Source organism: Crocodylus porosus, unplaced genomic scaffold (genome assembly GCF_001723895.1).
Source record: "Crocodylus porosus isolate Cpor-Errol unplaced genomic scaffold, CroPor_comp1, whole genome shotgun sequence".
Lineage (NCBI taxonomy): Eukaryota > Metazoa > Chordata > Crocodylia > Crocodylidae > Crocodylus > Crocodylus porosus.
Genome location: NW_017728931.1, coordinates 124,876,907 through 124,893,393, shown reverse-complemented (window position 1 = coordinate 124,893,393; position 16,487 = coordinate 124,876,907). Strand labels below are relative to the sequence as shown.

Sequence of the window (16,487 nt, the reverse complement as noted above, 5' to 3'; positions counted from 1 at the left end):
TAAGACTGATGGGCCTATAGTTGCCCAGGTCCTCTCTCTTCCCTTTTTTGAAGATGGGGACCACGTTAGCTATCTTCCAGTCATCTGGCACCTGGCCCGAGCACCATGAGCGCTCATAAAGCCGTGCCAAGGGCCCTGCAATAACCCCAGCTAGCTCCCTCAACACCCTGGGGTGGACAGCATCTGGACCCGCTGACATGAACATGTCTAGCCCCTCCAGAAGCTCTCTAACCCGGTCCTCCCCAAACTGAGGTCTGGAGGCATTCCCCTCGAGTCCATCTGGCATCACAGCGGGGAAGTCCCAGTCCCTGCACAAGAAAACGGCGGTGAAGAATTGGTTAAAGAGTTCCGCTTTCTCCTCTGGCGCAACCACCAGCTTACCTAGCACACTTTGCAGGGGCCCCACATTACCCAGTGCCTTCTTCATCCTCCCCATATATTTGAAAAAGGACTTTTTATTATCCTTGATTTTGGACGCTAGTCCTAGCTCTATATCCACCTTAGTTTTCCTGACAGCCCTCCTACAGGCCCAAGCAGAGGAAGTATACTCCTTTTTGGAGATAGCACCCCCCTTCCACTGGGTGTACGCCGCCTTTTTGGTAAGCAGGCATTCCCAGATGCCCTTGGTGAGCCAGGGGGGCTTTTGGGCACTCTTGCCCCCCTTGCTTCTTGTTGGGATGGACTCCCCTTGGGCCCTGAGTATCGCTTCCTTAAGGAACGACCACTCGTCCTGGACAGTGAGTTCCCCTGCCCTCAAGGACCCCAGCACCTCACCCACTAGTCTCAACTTGTTGAAGTTGGTCCTCCTAAAGTCTGGGGCTACCGTCTTGCTGCACACCCTTGACACCCTGCGCTGGATGGTGAATTCCAGCAAGCGATGATTGCTATCGCCCAAGTGGTCAAGAAACTGGAGGCCCCTTACCAGGTCATTGCCTGTGGCCAGGACCAAGTCCAACAAGGCATCTCCTCTGGTGAGACTGTGCACCTCCTGGATTAAGTGGAGGTCCCATATCTCAGCCAGGAACCTCCTGGAACGGTCCGTCCTGGCTGACTGTTCCTCCCATCAGATATCCGAGTAATTAAAAATCACCCATGACAACTACATCCCTTGCCTTACATGCCTCTGCAAGCTGGCCCAAAAATTCCCGGTCCAGCTCCTCCCCTTGGTTGGGGGGGGTCTGTAATAGAACCCCACCGTCAAATCGCTCTCCCCATGGCCCCCTTGAATCTTGACCCAGAGCACTTCAGCCCGCCCTTCCTCTGACCCCATTCTACTGGCAGAAGATGTGTAGTGCTCCTTGACATAGAGCGCCACACCCCCACCTTTCCTTCCTTCCCTACCCCGCCTGTAAAGCCTATAGCCCCTAATGCTAACTGCCCAGTCATGGGACGAATCCCACCACGTTTCTGTTAGCCCTATGACATCTGGGTTTGAACTAGCTATTCTGAGGGCGAGTTCCTCCTGTTTATTCCCCAATGATCTAGTTGGGCATGGTCCTGCTTTGAACAGGGGGTTGGACTAGATGTGACCTCCTGAGATCCCTTCCAACCCTAGCTTTCTGTGATTCTATGATTTGGGCTATGTTTTGCCATGCTGAGCTCTGTGTCACCCAAATAAGTTACCTGCAATACTTGAGTCAGCTCATTCACAGCTATCTCAGATATCCTTGCATTGCAAAGCAACCTGTAGTCTAGACCCACCAGTTTTGTGGTAGAATAATCCAGAAATGTTTTTGACTCCAGAAATAAAGCTCAGTGACATATTCAGGTATAACAGGGTCCAGTAGGCTTCAGGTCTTCTGAGGCTAAGAGTGTGCTTTTCTCCTTCTCCTTCTCCTTCTTAAAGCCTCTCCTTACTCTACCAGTTTTCCACAGCAGAATTAAGAAAACAAATGAGCCCGGAGATAAGTGGAAGTTACAGCACCTGCTTTTCGTAGGCAAATTCACGAGAGCCAAGAAGCACAAAAAGTTAATCCTTGTTTTTATTTTTTTCTTGCTCAAGTACCAGCCATGGAGCAGATGGTATATTGCACAACCTTAAGTAGAGGGTAAGAAAGTGCTGGGTCTTTTTTGATTTAATCAAGACCCTCAGCCCAGTTAAGTTTCAAGCCCAAAGTTTATTTATCTTACACAGAACTTGCACTTTTCCCTTTTCAGTATCTATTTTTTTCCTCACACATATGTTCATTATGTTTAAGCACATAACTGGCACCATCTGGTAAAATAAATAGCTCCTCAGATAATCATGCTGCTCATACTCATTACATCACTCACCTCACTATCGGCTCTGCTATTTTTATCTGCAAAATACACAGTCAAGTCATTAGCTTAACTGTACAGCCTCAGCTGAGGATGTCCTAAATTATTGAGAAAAGGACATTGAATTTTCCAAAATAATGTGCATCCTCATGTTAATTTGAAATTTGCCATAGATTTTTTCAAGAAAAACAAAACGGGGTGTGTGTGCGTGTGCATTTTATTTAGGAGATAAGGATCTTGCAGCCCCGGCCCTATGATCACAGAGCTGGCACAGAGATAAGGATCTCCCAGCCCGGGTTCTGCCACCGCAGGGCTTTGGCAGGGAAATAAGGATCTTCCAGTCCCAGCCCTGTGACCGCGGAGGTGGCACTGGGAGATGAGGCTCTCCCAGCCAAGGTTCTGCCATCACAGGGCTTGGGCTAGGAGATACAGATCTCCCAGCCCTGTGGAGCAGGAGATGGGAGCTGCCTGCTGCTGGAGCAGGGGGTCATTGTCCCCACACCCCGGCAGCAGGCAGCTCCCAGGGCAGAAAGAAATCTCCCACCTACTGCTGCCCCCTGCTGCCTGGCTAACTGGGAGTACATTTGCTCCCGGTCAAGGGTCTACACATCTGCTACTGTACAGTTACTAATCTCAAGTAAATTTGCTACTTGCATTTGCAGGTAGCAAATTTACTCATGATTAGAGCCAATTACTGCACAGTAAGTATCTACATGCGTAGATTAGAATAATTAGCTCTGCCATGCAGTAAAGTGTTTCATGTCGATGCACCCACTGTGTGGTTTTTTCAGAACAGTTCAGACCAATCAGTGCTGTCCCAGAGAAGCCCAGCTAACTCTCTCAGTTAGAAGGTAATATTTTCTCCTTCTTGAAACATGCTGTTTCTTGCTATTTGCGCCACCTCATTTATGTGGATCCTTGCAATATCCCTTTATCTTTGGCAGCATGTGAGTCTTTGTACATATAGCCACCTAACAAGAATAATTACAGAAAAGCATTTATCAATCTGAGAGGCTTCTCTGGGCTTCATAGTTAAGGGGTAGGGATACAAATAGGAGACAGACTGCCAGCAGTCACGATGAGTCTTCAAAACTAACGTCTCAGAACTAATGCCCCTTAACAGGAGTTCAAACAAAAGGCAGTGACTACTCATGAAAGCAAAGGATTGGAATATTGGACTTCTAAGTATTTTGGAGACATAGGTAAACCCAATTCATCCCCCGCTCTTTGTGTGTCAGTGCAGGATGTACCCCTGTATCATAAGGAAATTGGATCTACACATTCTAACCAAATGCTGTTGGAGTTGAGTAACTGAGACAAATTCAAAATTAATGGCCAAGATTTCCCCCAGTCTGCATGCCTTCACATCAGGCATAATTTTAGGTCCCTAAATACTGCAATTTAACACCTAGGTGAAAGAGGCTGATTTGATGGATGACCTAATCTGGGCTACAAATCCGTGCTGATTATTTTATGCTTGTAAGGAAATGTATACTAGAGAGAAGATCAGCCTTCACGTTTGTCTTTTGAGACAGCGTTGATCTTGCCAAATAACAAAGCTGTTATAATGATATAAAAATGTATTTTATTTGTCACTACTAATTTTTCACTATTTAATAAAGGCAAATAAAAAAATCAACTTATGTCAGAGACAGATATTTTCAGTAGTTGCACTGTGCTAACTTCTGCAGTTCTTACTCATCCAAAATTCCCACTGATTTTATTTTTGCCCTTCTTACTTCAACTAGAATTTTGCTTAAGTAAAAACTGCCATGCTGACATCCAATATGGATTTTAGCTGTTGCATGCTGTTTGAAAAAAATTAAGTATTGCCAATTGTGTAAATAATTCCTTAACTACCTTTTCTTTGTTGTTATGACAGACGAACCAAACTCCTGGAGTTCTCCCTCTGCCACCTCCCCAGGTCTGCCGGAAGTAGCTATTTCCCTTGATGACATAATCTCACCATTATCTTCATCACATCTAGCCCCACCTTCTGACCCTTCCCATCAGATAAACCCAGAGCCAACATGGGATATCAAGAGGGAACATGATGTAAGAAAACCAAAGGAGCTTTTGGCAAATGGTCACAAAAAGAAAAGGGTAGGAGAGCAAAGAGAAAGGTCAGCAAGTCCTAAAAAGATAGACAGGTCAAAGCATGAAGAGGCTTCTAGGAAGGGATATTTAGAAGGCAAAAACAGGACCCCTGATGGTGGCAGGTCCACCTCTGAAAGTAAGGCTGTGGGACAGAGCACTGTGGTCGAAGCTGGAGCAAGAGAGCATGTGTGTGCTGGGACCAATGACGAACAGGTTGGGAGACTGAAGAAATCAGAAAGCAAGAGAGGGGGATCTCTAAGTGCAAAAGAAGATCACAAATCCTCCAGTACCACTGAGAAGAAACCAACTGCAACTTCTGAACATGTCAGGCTTGACTCAGGTGGTGCTACAAAAGCGTACGGTAGCAATAGCTGTAGCTCATATGGAAGCGATATGGACCACAACCAGAGGGACCCTGATGGGAAACCCAGTGAGTTCCCGAGGAAGGGATATCTTCATTCCATTAACACTCGTAGCACCAACACTACAGTTCGGAAGGCAACTGTCTCACCAGGCCCATGGAAAATTCCCGGATCTGATAAGCTACCTAGCGTAGTAAAGTCTGGCACTTCTGCCATGAGCAGATAAATAAGTGACTGTTGCCCTCTAACTGTTTCACATTGACGCAGAACATTCTTCTTAGCTTCTGTCTCACATTGATTTATTTTAATTTATTTTAACTATCACGCATACACACAAAGCATTGAGGAATGAAAACATTAATGTGTAATTCCATGACAATGTGCACAGTGTCTAATAAGCTCAAACAGCATATAGTCAACATGGAGATTTAAAACTGACCCTAAAGTCCCCAGTTCCATTTTAGGGACTTTGGCAGCTATGGAAGAAACCAAAACATTATGACAGACAGTACATCAGAGAAGAATGGTGCAGTGTAGCTTTAGTATTTTTTCCACTGCATGAAGGACTTGGATTTCATTCAAACTTTATATCAAGAAACTGGAACAAGTTAGAGCAATCACAAACTGGAACATCGCCTTAAATAAAAACTGCACGGAGCAAGCTGAAACTGAGAAAGGATCTTTTAACTGAGCTAAAATGTTGTAAATAAATTGTTCTCAACATATCTAGACAGGGGTTAAAGGGTTTCTTTGAAGCATTTGGAACTGTACACTCATGATATGTCTCCACTGTTAACACTTTGGGATAATCCACATGATACCCAGTAGCATAGTTCACTGGGTGCTACAGGAGGAGTTGGGGAATCTAGTGGATTAGTTGCTGTGATACCATTTCTACTGCCATTTTTGTGAACAAATCATATTTCTGTACATTGGAAAGGAGTTAGGGTGGAGTTGTATTTGCAAATTGTCCTAGGAAACCGTTTATCACAGGTTCCCCTAATATTGCATGTAGCACACAATCTTAATTGGGCAAGCTCAAAATTGAGACACTAACAAGATCCTTATAATGAAAAGATGATTCTTAAAAGAAAAAAAAGCTGCAGCTTCCTTGAAGAAAGGCCTTTCTCTCTTGCAGAATATGGTGACTTTACTACAGAGCTATATTGCAGTTATTTTTAAAGACTTTAAATTCTTCTTCTTCACTTTGACAGAACAGATGCTACTGAGGCAAACATTCACCCAAACAAAACTTGTTTCTGAGACAGATGCTCAAGTGTCCTCGTTTGTATTATGGAAATGCCTCTGCTAGCATTTCTTCCCTTTTTGCCCCGCATTTTTATTTTTATCCTACTTGCTTCCCTGTCTTGAATTTCAAGCCTTAAGTACTAATGCTTAACTTTCCAGTCTGCCTTCATAAGACTCCATGTGCCGTCAGCACCGTCTTGTCCCTGGTAAGTTACTGTAGGGTTTGTTTGTTGTGTGCCAAAAAACCCATGGGCAATAATACACTGGTTGTTAAAAAAAAAAAAAATCAGGAAGATAAATATTCTCAGAAAAGTATATATTTTAAAGTTAGGTATCAACTGTTCTGCATGTGCTCTCTCCAAAAGAGTCACATTGAGATTAGCATTGTTCCAATAGGTTAGTACCTTACTATCGCTCTAAAATATTGCTCTAGACTGAGATACTCAGTTTCATTCTCTTCTTACAAGTATGTGGGCATGTTTTTTTTTTCCTATCAGAGTGTTTGAAAAGCCTCCAATAAAGGATTTTGCAGCTTTTATATACCTTTTTTTAGAAAACATCAATTATAATTTTTCAAAAAGCACAAACCCACGTAGCTGTTTACCCAATTTTTATTTAATTAAAAAAAATCTTTATCCCCTGAACTAGAAATTCAGTATAATTTGCCATTAATTTATTGAATCTGGTTTTGGACAGTGCTTCTGTAGTGTAGGTGCACGCCCCAATATCTTATTTTCTATGTGTAAGGAAAGCAAACAATAAAACCTGAGAAACAGTTGAGATTATGCTTGCATAAACTCTAATTTGCACAGTTCGCAGCTACTCCTTGTGCAGCAATTGCTTTATGCGGCTGTAATCGATAACCTGTGAAGACAGCACATCATCTAAACCCCATTCCAAATAATATTTCTGTGTAGTGTTAGCTGTGAATTTACCCTGTACAGCTCTATCTCTATAAATATAATTCCATGTATTAATAGTCACAGAAAGGCTGTAAGTGAGCAACTATTTTTATGAAACGCACCACTATGGATAAATTAACTTTTACAGAAATCTTGTTTACTGTATGATATTCTAAACCACTGTCAAATAAAATATATATCCAAAAAAATTTTTTTCCATCTGTATATACTGTGTCCTCACTTTCGCGTGATTACAAAATCGGCTATCAAGAAATATCAGTCTGTGTTGTCATGAGTGAAAATATTGAACCATCCACAATGTAAATGAGAGTGCTAGTTTGAGGAAAGGTGGGAACCCTGGATAACACAGCGACAGCCAATGCGGAGACTACAGAGAAATTTTATGATGCTTATCTGTATTTGGGTCTCTCTTTTGGTTTAAAAGAAAACTGAGGTCTTCTTTTCCCCCTCTATCATAAGCTACAAGAAAAAGAGAAGGTCAGACACACAATATAGAAAGGGATGTTTTGTGCTTATCTAATAAGTACAACTGGAATTTGACAATCAGAGGCCTAAAAAGATTTGCCGACTAGAGAGGGTTGTAGAGCATGATTTGATTCCCAAGTTTCATCATAAAAATAGTTTATCAGAACATATTTGAAAATGTCAGCGAGTAATTCTGTAGGATGGACTGGAAGTATGGTAAGATCAAGAGTGCTACAGGAGCTTAATCCTGTTGCCATTGAACTTAATAGAAAAATCCTTATCAACTTCAGTGAGAGCAAGAGACAACCCAGGTTTATCAAATAACTTGTGACAGACACCTTTAACTGTAACTAGTCAAAAATTATTACTAGTCATTTCCCATATACATGACATTTCGAAACAAAATTAATTTTATATTTTAAGCCTGTCTTAACATATTTCATATAAATATTTGATCCACCACAAAATTAGAGTATTCCACCATCTTTGGGTGGATTTCAGAGCGATGATGGTGCTCTTTTGTTTTTTACTTTCTTTACCTTTACCAGTAATGAAGGGGAAATTGTAAAAGGGTAAGAAACTAAGAAAAGATACTAGCTCACTCTTCTGCAATGGTTGCCTGAATTTTCCCATGTGGAAAACAACAAACAGAAATGTTTTTCCTCACGCTTTTCAAGTCATTTCTTCCCTGTGCTAGTGGAAAAGGAAAGTAAAAGAAACAAAAAGGGAAGTGATAGAAATGAAATAAAATGCAGAAACCAAAGAATGAATAAAAAGGAGAATAGAAGTTTCCAAAACATGAAATTAAACGAACACTAAGTCGCTGTGAAACAAAAAAGTGGTTTATATAGGGGGGAAAGTTTCAATTAAATTTCATTTTTCAATACAAAGTTTCTCCATGTGAAATAAGGTCAACCAGTTATACTAATAGCTATAATAGTGTGTTTTTCACTATCGATTGTTAACAAGCAAACATAAGAAACACACACTCAAGGCTGCATTTGGTTTAGAATCTGCCCACATCAGAGAGCTGGAGCTCACCAATTCATTCCCATGTTGAATAAGAGCTAATACAACTCCCGTTGTAGGGACCGTCTTTCTATTGAGTTCAACGAGATTTGGGATAAGGATCTGAATACACAACTTCAGGTGTTTTCCTCACCATCACATACTTGTTTTATTTTCTACTATCAAACATATACAATTAGCAAAACAGTCCTCACAAGGTGGTTCAATGGGAGTAATCAGAGGGGAGGTTTTGGTGGGGTTTTACTGGCGTTTCTCCTCATAGCACCACATACAAGTTTACTGCCATGGGCAGGGATGCTGTTTGATATTAGTTGGTACAAAAACACAATAAACTGTTCTGACACAGATTTGACCCTTGCAGTGTGCGCTATAAGTGAAGTACACTAAAAAAAAGTTTCTTAATGTGCAAATTAATTGGGATAGCTTAGCTGCACATAGGAATAACACACATTATGAGTTTCCTCTCTATATAAAGAATTTCTGTAAAGGCTAAAAGATATGAGATCTTTTATATTTTGTTTGATTTTCTTTGCTTGATCAGGGAAGAGCTAACTGCACTCACATGGAGACAGGTTTTACTATTGATTATATATAGCTGAACCTCCTTCTGGTGTCTAGAACTATTGAGGAAGATACTTGCAGTACATTGTCACACGTTTTATTGGTCCCATAAGATGTAGGAACTATGCTACATATTTTTGCAAGTTGTCTGCTAGAATCTTTTCTATCAAAATATTTACACCTGTTACAATGCATACATATTTACAACTATTAACAGATGTACAGAGATAATGCATGTTTGAAATATGTGGTACAACACATATCATCACAGTGGGGGCTCTCCCCAGGAACCTAAGTTCCACTTCCTCAAGACACTCGACTACTGTAGTTTAAACGTGGATGAACTTGCACTGGCAGTTGGACTACGTGACCTCTTGAGATCCCTTCTGTTCTGTGATGCAAGGTTTCCATGAAACCAAAAACCCAGAACAAGTATTCAGCCTTCCCAGGATATAAAGGAAAGCCAAATAACTATCCCTGATCCCATTAACAATTTTCCCTTTCTCTGGGACGTAAACAAAAGCCCTTCCCTTCCTGCAAGTCTAGGCAAACCATCAAAGTGCAAATTACTCTTCAGGCCATGTCTCATCTCTGCTCTCCCAAACTAGAACCTTCCTTCACCGTTCATATATATATCAGCTGTGCTCATTAGGATAAAATGTTTATTATTATTATTATTATTATTATTACTGGATTGCATTATCATAGCACCAAGGAGTCCAAGTCACTGCCCAGGGCCCCACTGTCCTTGTCTCCATACACCACATAGCACTTTTGATACTCCTTACATTTTATAAATTTTGTTAATTTTCAGATTTGTCTAAAAGAGTTTACACTAACACAAGAGACAACAAAACAATGGCACTCCCCACCAGCATACTGGCCAGGATGATAGGCTGTAGTCTATCACTGTCACTAAGGGCCTTGTTATATGTTACACTGAGCTGCCAAATATTGATGGGTGTTAGTGGTAGCTCAAGCTTGGAACAGGAGCATGTCCAGGCCAGCAGGGGCATGGAGGACTGAAAGGTAAAATCCTCTGCCCCCATTCTAGGCTTGCCCCCTGCCCTCCCTGGGGCTCCTCTCATCCCCCCTGCCCCTGGGGTTCCCCCTGCCTCCTGCCCACCCCCTGCCCCCCCATGCACACCCAGGGCATTACTTACATGTGGCTGCCCACAGTGTCTGTCCCAGGGGACCAGGCCTGGAGTGCAGCAGCTGCAGCAGCCGTGGTGGCCAGGCAGGCAGTTTAAGCCTTCCCTGCCTGCTCCCAGGGGCAGGCAGTGCAGGCAGCCACAAGCAAGCAGGGCCTGGTGGGGGGGAAGTAAGTGGGGATCTGGGGTGCTAGGAAGGGTGCAGAGGGAGTGGGCTCAATTTGGGACAGTGTGGGAGGAGATGGCTGCGGTGTTTACACTAGGGTATAGCCTACAGTGGCCGCACCTTAGTGCAACATGAGCTGGGTAGCACGGATCAGAGATAACCCTGCCCTGGAGAGGCATAACTTTGAGTTGCATAATGAGTACTTAAAATCAGTTTCAGGTGTTGATGTGTGGACAATCCAAGAGTTAAAAGGAGCCACCCAAAATTACTGTGTAGCAAAGCCCTAACAAGCCCCCCACGTGGGATGGGAGCTGGGTTGCACCCCTTACCCCCACACATTGGGATGAGATCTAGGCCATACCCCCTCCTCCCAGGCAGCTAGAATGGAGCTAAATCATGCCACTTCCCCACAACCCACAGGGCTGGGCTGAAGCTTGGCCAAGCATTGTTCCTCCACATGTCTGGATCAGGGTCAAGTCATGCCCTGGGCTGGGGCTGGGCCAAGCCCTCTTTCCCTATGTGGCCGGATGGGGGCCAGGCTGTCTCCTCACCCACCTCCCTCCACACAGCCAGATGTGTCCCCATCTGGGTGCCAGATCTAGACCACCAGGATCTGGCCTGCCAACAGGCAGAAAGGTTGAGCACCACTTATCTAAAGCATGAACAGAGCTCATGCATGATTTCCCCTGAATGCCCAACCAGACTTCTTCCACCTTAAACAGGCAGGGGCATCTCTAGGGTAAGAAGATTTCTCTTCTCTTCTTTCTCTTGTACTCTACTTGCCTTTCCTGCAGACCTCCACTTACTTTTCTTCCACCTCCAACTCCATTCTCCATCCAGATCAGTCCAATCCGCATTTCCTCTACAAAAACAACATCATCACCTGCAGGTCCCCAGACCTTCAGGACTTCACATTTATATTCCTCACCATCCCCGCTTTGATGCTTCCAGTCATTCCTTCCAGCTTGAAATCTTTCCCTTCCTAACAACTCCCTGTCTTGAGCTGAGGTCCTCTTACTTCTTAGTTACTGCCTTCAACCTCTCTCTCACTGAATCATCCTCTTTGCTTTATCACCTTTCCTCATGTATCCTTGAGGAGGTCCTCCTGGCTTGCTACCTCCTCTCCCCTGGCCTCCTCTCCCTAGATGTCTTCATCTGCTGAACCAGCTTCAATGACCATCTCTCTACACCAGTGACTTCCCAAACCACCACTATGTTGCCTTCTCATCCTTTCCCTCTGACATCTCCTGTTTAGAACCACTCAAAAATTGCCATTAACATCATAATTTCAACCTGTTTTAACTGTAATGTGTCTTAAGGGTTCCACAACTTGACAATTTGCAATTTGAGAGAGGATATAACCCTCTTGTTTGGATCTCTCAAGTGTATTTGCCATTCCCTGTAGCCTCTGCCACATCAGTTACAAATTCTTTCCTTTTTTTGCCCTTCTCTAACTGCCCACTCCTGTGTGTTATTGTACAGCTAACAGGCCCACCCTTCATCCATCAGAAGCACCAGACTCCATAACCGTGTGTCCACTTTTCCCATATGTATTTATGTTCTTTCTTCCTTTCCTTACCTTTAATAATGGGAAAACTATGCATAAGGCCAGTAACCTTTCTTCTTTCACAGACCCGCATCTCTTCCCTGATGATTAAAAACTATGGACGACAACTAGCAAAATGACCAGTAGGGAACGTCTGTTACTTGTCTTATTTGTTTGCAACCTTGTAATTTATGCACTTCTTAAATTATTAACCAATCAGAAGCCAGCTGGTTCTTCATTTAGCTGCCTTTATTACTGCTTCCTTCATCCTTCTTTCTCCATTCCTTCCAATTGCTTTTTACACACACTTGTTCATCTTGTCGTGATTAGACTATAAACTCTTTAGGACTAGAAACTACCCTAAGTTTGCTTGTAAAGTGTCAAAAACTAAGTTACAGTTGTACAGTCATTTTTTATATTGCAGTTGAGGAATTCCTAAGACATTGTGGAGAAATAAGTTATTATATAGGGATTTAACGACAGTGGCTATGTACCCCAGGCAAACCAGACAAAAGCACTATACCAACAGAAAGGAAAATGGAGCTTGACACAAAACTTTCTCTACAGAATACTGGAATATATCATGTTACACGCTAAAGAACTAATTCTATTGAGTAAAATATCTGCCAATTTATAGCATAGGCATTTATATCTGCCATGGGACAGTTACACCAAACCACGTAGTAAGTGAATACAAATTATAATCTTAGCCACTTTAAAATTGCACTCAATAAAAACACACATATAGAGATATCAACACACACACACACACACACACACACACAGAGTAAATTAACTTCTATAGTAGGATCACACTAATCACTGAGTTGTAGTTTTTCCTAAATGCTAGAGTTGAATACTTTGTTTTTAAACCCAAAACCTAACAGAAAGCACACTAGTGCTTAAGAAGGGGTTGCACAAGCATTGGTCATGGATGATCTAGGAGTAGTCATACCTGGGGTGTTCTGTAAAATGCTGAAACTCCAGGACCTACCACCTATCTTGTACTGTGCATGGATAGCTGGGAGATCACAAAAATAGCTTCGCAGCCTGTTGCAGGTGGATGTTAGAGAAGACCATGCTCAGCTGCAAGGAAATGAAACTGAACTCCACAACTCAGTTACAAAAGAAGATTAAAGGAGCTGGGATACATTTATGGAGGGGATATAGAATGAGAAGATCTCACGCTCTAGTTAGGGGACTACAATGTGTGAAGTTATGCTTGCTGTCCCCAGGCTGCAGAGCAAAGTGGATGGTGTTCAGTTTCTCCCAGTTCAATGCTTTCCTGAATTTGAGAGGGTGCAATCTTCTGGCTCCCAGGAGCAGTCCCTAACAATCATATTTACCTAGTCTGGTTTCCTGTTATTCTTCCTCTCTGGTCCCGTAAATCATGACTTCCTAGAAAAAGTTCATAGCCTTAAGAGGAGGCGTGATGAATGCCAGCCTAGCTCATAACCAATCCAGCCTACCCAGTAAAGACACTCTACTCAGAGGTTGGAGATATAATGGTGAACCCCCTCGGATGAAAGATGAGATTAAAACCAGGTGCATGCTCTAATCATTAGGACATTACATGAGACACAAGCAGCAGCACAGTGGTCTCCTTCTTAAAAGAAAATGGCCTCAATTTTTGTTTTCTTTTTTTTCTGAAGGGAGAAGGGTTGAGGTTTTAGAGAGTGAGGTAGGGGTGGGGGTTGTAATCACAGATCTGTGCTTAGGCTCCTCAGTTCTGCCTAAGTCTACTTCAGACACCCAAGTCTTTCACTAGAAGCAACCCTTCATCCCCCTTACTCATCAGTGGCGAGGTACTTCATATGAGAATTGACACTTATCCGTCATATTCTTGACATGTTGTGACAGGTGGCATTTTTTTTTTCACTGTGAAAATAAAGACATTTGTTTTGGAAGCTACTCTAGGTGCTCACACCTAGTAACATTATTTGAATTCTCTGTAACAGCATTATTACATAGTCATGATCACGGACAGATCTAGGTTTTTGGAAAGGGGGGAGCTGCAGGGGTGGTTGCACCCCTTGCTCCCAAATGCCTGTCTCCAGTGGGCCAGGCACGTGATTCTTCACGAGCAGCTACCAGTTCCTAAATCAGGTAAGAACCTGCGCCCCCGCTTTCCCTTCTGTTCTCAACGGCACTTCCCTGCTCCACCCTGCCTCACTGACCCACTGCTGTCATCGTCTCTGGCTGCCGCAGGGGCTGTTCCTGCTGCACTTGAGCCAGGCTGCATGCAGGGGCTGGGTTCAGTCAGAGACAGCAGCAAAAAGAGGGAGACCCCCCTCCCTGCTCCTGCCCTGCACCCAAGCTGGCAGACACTGCCCAAGGCCATTGCTGCTATCCCTGGCTGAGCCTGGCTTCACATGCAGCTTGGGAGTGCGACAGTAGCAGCACTGGAACTCCCCAACCCCCAGAGCAGCTGAAGACAGTGGGGACAGCAGCAGCGGTAGGTGAGGGGGGTGCCAAATGGGAGGCCAGAGGGACATGGACATGCCACTGAGCATGGAGGGGAAAGGAGCTGGGAGATGCATTGCTTATATGTTTAAGAGGCTTTTTAAAAAGTCCATGCTGCTGCTTCCTCAACATGGTCTGAAAGAGATTTGGTGGGGGGGTGACTGTGCCACTGCATCCCCTTGGAATCCACCCTGGTCACAGGTAGAGATAAAGGTTTTCCTCACGTTCATCATTAACAACCTTTCTGTCTATTGAAGGCCACTGTCAGCATCCTGGTTTCACTTTCATGTCTCCTTTAGCAGTGGTCTGTCTTTATGCTAGTTCTGTGAGGCTCATTGATCGGGTTTGTATATACGCTGAGGTTTGGTCTATTTTCCAAAAAACTATCACCTAATCTATCTGCTTAGGCTAACCTTAGAGAAACAAGGAAAATTAGCTCATACTGAGCTCCATGCTAGCATTGCTAAACAGCTACCAGCATCTCAGCTGACTAGCTTAAAACTAGCTGAGATACCCATCACATCTGTGACTTCATCAGAGAGGTACCCTAAAGGCATTATACCTAAGGACTTTTTGGAAGGCAGTACAAATATTCTGCATTTAAACAAGTGCAGGAAAACAGAATTTGACCCTATTTTTTGTCTGTTACCTGGTATAATTATTAATAATACCAACAACAATCTGCATTTGTTTAATAAACACAAGAAAATATAGTTTGTAGGAAGGCCCAACTCTAGTCTCATTCCTTTGACTGCCTTTTCTGCATGGTTAGCCATTCCCAGGTTACACAGAACTGTAAGTGGCTATTGATTAGATATAATGACTCTTCACAGAGCCAGTAATTGTGCTTCACACTTGCACAACATTTTTAAGACATTCCTGTCAGCTGCCTCTCTGGTCACACACACCCTGCAGTGCCGCAAGAAGTGTTGTCTTGGCCAGCTGAGCTAGATTCTTCTTAAACAGCAACAAAAGGGAAAGAGAAAAGCTAAGTGGAGCTAAGAGAAGGAGATGAGTGTAGGAGCAGCTGACAGCAGGAACACAAGTCTCACATTCCTGATGACAGTCAGCATTTAGCAGAAGCTGGTGGAGCTGGTGATACCATCTGCATTCATTTTTCCAGGCCTGCTCTGACATGGTCAGCTCTCAGGACTTCAGGAGAATGAAGACCAAGTGATATAATAATGGAGCCCAAAGCTCCAGAAGATGGTGGGAGCAACAGCTGTAGTCCATTCCTTTTAGTCCATCAGTGTCAGACTAATAAACCCCCCAAAAGAGGTGGTGCATGGAGCACCAAATCTTATTTTCTTGTCCACCAAGTAGGTTTAATTTCTGACAGAGCAGTTTTGGTCCCTTGATTTCTGGTCCCAGCTTTAGGCCAGGTATAGCCACTACACTTTTACCAGTATAAATGATCAGAAACTGGTCTATACCCATAACAATACAGAAGTACAGCACACACAGCCTGGCAAAAAAAAGGCAGAACCCAGTCTAGGATTTGCACCCCCCACCAAAGGGTAAATGCATGTTCTGTTCGCTGCTGATCTAAACTACACCACTTACAGAGAACTGCATAACTTAGATCAATTTCCTCACATGCTTTATGAATACCTGTACCTAGCCTTAGTGGCCAGGATCTCTCAGTCCTTGGTTGTATCAGTAGGGTTTTTTAAGTCAGCGTTTCTGTCTTTAACTTTTACATAACAGGCTGAGTTGGACATTCATTACCTTGAGAAAAAGTACAGACCTGTACACAATGGTTTTATGCAGGCCCTTGCAGCTGAAGGCCATTATGTCCAGGCCTCCAGTGGTACTTCAAAAGTACTTAGCTCTTGCAGTACTCAGAATTGCCAAGCCTACTTCCTAAAGGTGCTGCCACTTACAGGAATCCTTACCCCTAAGTTAGCTGCCTCGACTTACTGCACAAGGCATGGGGAGAGGTGGGTACATAAAGCAGGGATGGATGTTCAGAAACCAGCTGAACAGATAGCTGCCTAAGCTAGTCAGGAATTATACACAAAGAAGAGAGGCATGGCTGAGGCAACTAAGTGCTGTGCTTTGACACAGCTCAACAGCCCGGGGGTGAGTGCCACCACTGGGTAAAAGAAGGGGCAAGCCATGGCAGTGCTTAGCACCTGCTTTCAAGCAGCTCCACAGCCCAGGGGCTGAGTGTCACTACCGCTTATGCCCTCTTGTCCCCTCCTGCTGATTTCAAGG

The 16,487-nt window shown here is 43.5% G+C and overlaps 1 protein-coding gene across 12 annotated transcripts in view; it reads left to right on the top strand.

Annotated features, from left to right (window-relative positions):
• Positions 1-6,457, top strand: part of MAGI2 (membrane associated guanylate kinase, WW and PDZ domain containing 2) — a 1,214,455-nt gene extending 1,207,998 nt beyond the window's left edge. For 10 of the 12 annotated variants that reach the window (XM_019543630.1, XM_019543629.1, XM_019543624.1 and 7 more), the window contains one exon: positions 4,142-6,457. In XM_019543630.1, the coding sequence (XP_019399175.1) occupies positions 4,142-4,944 (803 nt within the window). In that variant the 3' untranslated portion in view covers positions 4,945-6,457. The remainder of the gene's footprint in view (positions 1-4,141) is intronic. The other 2 variants (XM_019543634.1, XM_019543633.1) reach the window with 1 other exon arrangement.
• Positions 6,458-16,487: the final 10,030 nt, after the last annotated feature.